General features: G+C 40.0%; 1 protein-coding gene across 1 annotated transcript in view; it reads left to right on the top strand.

Annotated features, from left to right (window-relative positions):
• Positions 1-6,134, top strand: part of ubac2 (UBA domain containing 2) — a 189,419-nt gene extending 183,285 nt beyond the window's left edge. Inside the window, exon 9 of the mRNA XM_059970503.1 lies at positions 5,711-6,134. Coding sequence (XP_059826486.1) covers positions 5,711-5,818 — 108 coding nt within the window. The 3' untranslated portion in view covers positions 5,819-6,134. The remainder of the gene's footprint in view (positions 1-5,710) is intronic.
• Positions 6,135-7,050: the final 916 nt, after the last annotated feature.

A 7,050-nucleotide genomic window follows, 5' to 3' on the forward strand; every position in this document is an offset into this window, starting at 1 on the left:
ACATCTATACTTTCCTCCAGTCCCTCAAAGTTATGCCCTCTTGTATTAGCCTGTGCTACCCCTGGGGAAAAAGATGTTGGCTGCCCACTCTATCTATGCTCATACCAACTTCTTGCCTCTATCAAGTCTCCTGTCATCTTCCTTCACTCCAAGGGGAAAAGCCCAACTGTGTGCTCAACTTTTCGTCAATGTTTCAAGTCCGTGACCCTCTGTTGGTCTGAGTTGTGTCCAGATTTTCTGTTTTCTGATCTCCAGCACCAGCTTTTTTTGATCCTTTGGAGCATATAGTCCCAACAGTCCCTGAAGTGCAGTTGTTCCATAGAAGGTTATTAAAGTTATACATCCACAATACTCAGATTCATCAAACTTCCAAGAAAAACCTGTAGGGAATGCAGTCAAGTTGACATCCACTGCATAAAGGCAATGAGGCGTGCAAAGAAAGGCCTCCAGCATGTTGTTCACATTATCAGTATGATCAGTTTGTCTACATTTTTACATTTGTTTGTACAGAATTTACAGCAATGATATGGACCACTTACTTTGTGCTGGTATTTTTGCTCCACAACTGTCCCCTCTTCATTTTCCCCATCAGCATTTCTTTCAATCTTCCTCGTGTCCTTCTCTCATCGTCCCTTCAAGGGATTTCCTTTCGCTTTGCTCATGAGTTTCTCATTCTTCTCATTATGTTGGATAAATCGATTTCTCCTCATTTCCTCATTTGTTTACTTCATATTTCTGATTTTAGATTTCCTTCCCAATTAAATTCCTTCCTTATGTTCACAGTCTCAATCAAGCCACTCCTCGGCCATTCCTGGTGAAAGGAACCTCAGTCTGTTCAATCTTTCCTGAAGACTTTATCCCCTTGGGTCTGATGTCATCTGAGTATATGTTTGCATCTTCTGGACTTCCCTGTATTCGTTTAGTGCAATGGATACCAGAATTATGCAATCTGATGTTTTCTGTTTTCATTTCTGATTTCCAGCATTGGCATTATAAAGTTATGATAGGAATAGAAAAGATAGAGGCAGGAAAGTTGTTTCCTTTGATAGGTGAGACTAAAGTTAAGGGAATAGCTTCAAGATTCAGAGGGAAGATTCAAGATGGGAAGGAACTGCTTTTCTTTGAGAGTAATGAATCTATGGAATTCTCTGCCCAGGGAAGCAACAGAGATTACTTTGTTGAAGTTAAGACTCAAATAGATCTTGCAGAGTAGAGGAATTAAATGTAATGGGGAAAAGGCAGGTAGATGGAGCTAAGTCCACAGCTACTTAACTTTCTGCCCATTATACCACTGATGCTTAGGACAGTCTGTCCCTGCCCATCTTCTCTATTGTGCCCCAGATGTGGTTCAGGTCTCTCATTTCTGCCTCTACAGTATGGTGCCAAGTTGTCTTTGGTCTCCCAAGTTTCCTCCACCCTTCATACCGTCGCTCACAGATGTAGAAGGATTTTTCATTGCTGTGTCCATCACAGTTTTTTTTTGACCAGTCAAGATGTTAGCCCTGAGGTGAACCCCTGAACCTGGACCACTCTTAGTCTAGTCTCTACCTCTCGATCTGTTTAGCGTGGGTGACCCTACCTAGAATCAAAGCACAAGGCCCTGACTTCAGCCAACATAGCTCCCTGGATCATTGAGGCACAGAAGCCTCTAAACCTCACAACAAGTTTGTTGTCCTCTTGGAGGACAGCCAGATCAGCCATGACCTTAATGAATAGCAGATAGCCTACTCCTGCTCCTATTTCTTACATTCTTATAACAAAGATTTGATGCAAGTTTCCAACTACTTTAGAAATGCATCCCAGTTCACGACTTGTGTCTGTCTTATTAATCTGTTTTTGCTTTTAATAATCTGTGACACAGTATGCCTCAGCTTCATTGTTTCTTTTTTTATATATTTTAAATTTTTAAAAGAAGGAATACAAGGACTCAATTAATACATATTGAAAAAATTAATTCAAATACATTAATAAGTTTGAGAGAAAAAAAAGAACACCTATCCCAATACCTTCTCCCCACGTTTAGAAAAAAGGAGGGAGAAAAAAAAACCATAAGAGACAGAGGAAAGAAAAGAAAGAAGGAAGAGAGGAGAAAAAGAAGAGTGGGCATCCCGCTGTCAGAGTCAGTTTAAAATACAAATTTAAGAAACTAGATTATAATAAGGGATATATTAATTTAGCTTTATTGTTTCTTCAGAATAGTTAGAGTATTATTTTTTGTGTAGTGTGAGGATTTTTCACTGTTTCAAACAAAATGTAATTCACATTTCTAGATGGTCAATGACGCTGGCAACACTGCTGCAGGTTGTTTGTGACATTTACTGATATAGGACACTGGTTGTTTACTAAAGCAAACAAACTTTTATTTGTTTAAAAATTGGTCTGTGTAGCGCTTTGCAAATATGGTCCCACAACTGAATAGAATGACAATTGTTTGTGTCAACGATGCAGCTGAAAATAAGGTTTGATGATTATTTGTCACACCCTAGTTAACTTCTTATATCCAGTTGTGGGAACTTGATGCAACATAGAGATGTGTTAAAATTGCATACATTTGCAAGTCATGCAACAGGTTCATGGACTGAGAAATATGTGTAATATGTGTTGGGAGTTTTAGAGATGTTTAGAGAATTTGCTGGATTTATTTTGCCACAAAACTGCCAGTACTTACCAGCAAGATATAGCTCACTAAGCTGGAGTAGATCCAAGGGGCAAGAGCTGATTCCTTTTATTTCTTGAGTATGTAGATGTTGTCTAGCCAGCTTTGGCTAGTCTTATGCCTGGAGATTGCCCAGCTAAAGATACAATGCAATCAGAAAATAAAGTCCATTGGAACTGGACTGGTATTTTTTTTTATTTCTTGTTACTTTTATATCTAACAAGCTCTATGATTAGCAGCTGTCCTTTGCCATACATCAATATGTTGTCTCCTTAATTAACAATGCCATCGAACTGTATTCTTCAAAGTTTCATTATTCAGCCTGTGTTTTGTGGTGTACAGTAGCAGGGGATGATTTACCAACAACTTTCTCCTCAATGAGACCTCTTGTGATTCACAGGTGGGAGAAACGAAGGGGTTTTATTCTTAAAGTGTCAGCGGCTTCAATTTTGATAAGTTAGCGGTGCTTTCTCGGAAGAAACATTACCTTCTGCAGAGTGACAGATAACCATGCATTGTGAAGCAGAATGTGAATGTTCTGTTTGCAGTCCTGCTGCCCTCTACTGTTAATGGGCAGTTATAGAGAATAGCATGGGGGTATGTAGGCGGATATTGAGACGACATCATAAATGACTCTTAAAGAAAATGCCAACTACAATTACTCATTTCTCTTCTTTTAAAAGTCACTTTTGAAGCATATCTTTCATTCTATTGGGTCTTTCACTTTATTGAGAAGTCCCTCATTGTACTTCCAGTACATTCTGAAGGGTACATTTCATTGTGCTTCCTGTACACGCTTCTCACGTCTCACTCACAGGGATTACGTTCTTCTTTTTGAGTGAATCACAAACACAATGTTAAACTTTACTATATGTATGAATTTACACTTCAATTTCCTGATCGTCCATCCACTTCTCTGTACCATTGTATGGTTTAACTCCCAATCAATTAACAGCACAAATCCACGATTTACAATCTTTATGTGCATAATAAGTTTCCATTTATATAAAATATCCCAAGGTGCTTCAAAGGAGGTGTGCAAAATAAAAGTTTGCTCCATTGTTTAAATGACAAAAAGCTTAATCATTGAGGTAACATTCAAGGAGCATATTAAGAGTGGAAAGAGTGATAAAGAGGCTGTTCAGGGAGGTCATTCTGGTCTATATGGACCCCAGATTTACACAAATGTTTGTAAATGCTCCATGAATTTGCCAATAGTCCTTTAGGTGCAGGAAGAACTCAATGGGTCAGGCACCATCTCTGAAGGTCAATGTGTTTGTCAAGACCCTTCATGCTTATGTCCTGAATTTGGCCCAAAAATGGCAACTGTCCATTTCCCTCCACAGTTCATCCTGCATCTTGTGTGTTGTTCTGGTTTCCAGCATCTGCATCTCTTGTGCCTTCAGTTAAGTCTTTCAGTTGTGTGAAAGCCTCAGCATTAAAATTCAATAGGAACATCTCCAATCACCAGCCGGAGTGTTGACTTCATCCATCAGCAATGAACCGTGGATTAATGTGAGCCATCTGTACAAACTAAGCAACAGAAGCTCACCAAGATGACAATAGGAGTACTTACCAGACCAACTACTTTTACTGCCGAGGAGGATAAAGGCCACACAGGTCATACACCTTCCTGACTTGGAAATGCATAAGTGGTCTTTCATCATTGCCAGATCTAAATTGTGTAGTCCTCACAGTAGTGTAGTGACTAGCGTGATGCTGTTAAGGCTCAGGGCTTTCTGGAGTTTGAAGTTTAATTCCAGTGCCATTCTGTAACAAGTTTCTGTATGTGGGGAGTAAGTTTTTTACTCAGAGAGTGGTGGATGCCTAGAATGCGCTGCCTGGTATGTTGGTAGAGGCAAATACATTAGAGGCTTTTAAGTGATGTTTGAATAGGCCCATGAATGTAAAGAAAATGGAGGGATTTGGATATGGTGTAGGTAGAAGGGATTAGTGTCTGGGTGTTTGTTGATTTGTTTTTCAGCTGGTTTGGCACAGCATCATGGGCTGAATGGCCAGTTCCTGTGCTGTACTCTTCTATGTTCTATATCTATCTGCTATGTCCTTCCTGTGGAATGTGTGGGTTTTCTCCAGTCCTCTGGTTTCCTCCCACAATCCCGAGATATCTGGGCAGCTTAGGTGGTCATTGTAAATTGTCCCATGATTAGTTTAGGGTTAATCAGGTTTGTCTGGGGTTGCTGGGGCAGTGTGGATTGAAGGACCAGAATGGTTTACTTTACACTGTATTGCTAAGTAAATAAATCCTGCAACACCATACAAGAAAACACTGGAGGGACTGCAGCATCTTAAGAAGGCAGCCCACCAACCCATTATCAAGGGTAATTCTGGATTAATCATAAATGTTGGCTTACTATGTATAAGGCATAAATTAAAATGCATGTTGTCCTTGGCCATAATGAATGGTAACATTCAAAGAAAAAAGACAAGGGCACTCAAGTCTTTCATCCAGAGCCTGTGATCAAATGTAACTTGATACTATTAGTTAGAAAGAACTTGTGATTACTGGCCCTTTGGCCCACAATGTTGTGCCAATCATGTAACCTACTGTAGAAACTGCCTAGAATCTCCCTACTGCATAGCCATCTTTTTTTCTAAGCTCCCTGTACCTATCTAAGAGTCTCTTAGGAGACCCTATTGTATCCACATTTCCCTATTGTATCATCACTGACCTGGAACGTGCTTCCAAAAGAGGAGATGGAGGCAGCTGCAGTAATAATTTTTGAAAGAGTAAAGGATGCTTGAGGAGTACAGCAGCATTGATTAGACTTGTCTTTACAGAAAATGACACAAACCAAACTACCACCTCCTCTGCTGACTAATACTATTTGGCATATTGAGGAACTGAGACATGTTACTAAATTCTCAGTGTTTAATGGTTCAATGCTTCCAGTTAATATCAGAGAATAAAAACTGAAATTCTTACTCTCCGCAGACATCCTCGAAACTAAAGAAAAACCCCAAAGAATGATTGACAGAAAAGAAGTATTGTGTAATAGTTATGTTTAATTCAATGGATCTTGATTTCTTTCACAGGTGGCAAGACTGATGGAGATGGGTTTTTCTCGAGTAGATGCCTTGCAAGCTCTAAGAGCTACAAACAATGATCTTAATATGGCCACCAACTTCCTTCTGCACCACTGACAACAGATGGCTGACTTAAAGGACTGAATTGCCTTCACCTCTGAACACGGTCACGTCGAGTGGAACACAACACTGAGAATTATTTTTGGCAAGGAGAAGAGATACCAGATTTGAAATTGTAAGAGCCGATTATGTTTGGCATCAAGTGCATGATTACTGTAAGAATCACAAATGATACGTGTGATAGGGAGTGTCATAATGTCAATAACTAAGGTGCAAAGGTTCTCAAGGTGCAGCACAATTGATTTTTAAAACCAAATTGGTATGCTGTTGTATCAAATTTAATACATGTTGGTCAATAAAGTAGTTACCTTCATACAGATTGTTGTTTCTACCTTAGCTCAATGATTATAATGGTGAAATACAAAGATCTCCTCTCCCCTATCTCTCTCTTTCTCTCTACCTCCCCTCTCTCCTCCCCTCTCCCCCTCTACCTTACTCCCCCTCTCTCTTCCCCTCTCTCTCCCTCCTCCTCTCTGACTTTTGATCTCTTCCTCTCTCTCTCTCTCTCTCTTTCCCCCTCTCCCCCTCTCCCTCCCTCTCTCTCTCTCTTCCTCCCTCTCCCTCTCCTATTCACTGTTATTTCAATGACGCTCCTTTATGTGTTATTCAGAGTTATATATCATTAACAGAAGCTCTTTCATTGTGCAATTTACAATTTGTCCAATATACCAGTGAGACAAGCTGCCAAAGCTGATGGTGAGGTGGGTGATCAGAGAGCATGCCCTATGTTATTTTGTTCTGCTGTTTTAATTTTTCACTCCAACAAATAGTAAGTACCTATAGGAAGGGTGATCTTTCACTGCAAAACTTTTTTCTTCAACCTGGCAATCCTGGTGTGTTTTATGGTCAATAAAGTGCATTGAGTCCTGTAATATGGGATCTGAAGCAGCCAGTTTGTGTACAGCATGCTCCCATAAATAGCAATGAGATAATAGGCCAGACTTTTAAATGTTAACCAGAACCCAGGGAGAGGTCAGGGAATCTCCCCTGCACTTCGTAGAACCATAAGACATAGGAAGTGAACTGGGTCATTCCACTTGTTGAGTCTGCTCCACCATTCAATCATAGCTGATTTATCTTCATTCTCAACCCCATTCTCCTCCTAACCTTTGGCACCATTACTAATCAAGAACCTATCAACCTCCAATTTAAATATACCCAATGACTTGGCCTCAACAGCCGTCTGTTGCAATGAACACCATAGATTCTCTAACCTCTGGCTAAAGAAA

Source organism: Hypanus sabinus, chromosome 5 (genome assembly GCF_030144855.1).
Source record: "Hypanus sabinus isolate sHypSab1 chromosome 5, sHypSab1.hap1, whole genome shotgun sequence".
Classification (NCBI taxonomy): domain Eukaryota; kingdom Metazoa; phylum Chordata; class Chondrichthyes; order Myliobatiformes; family Dasyatidae; genus Hypanus; species Hypanus sabinus.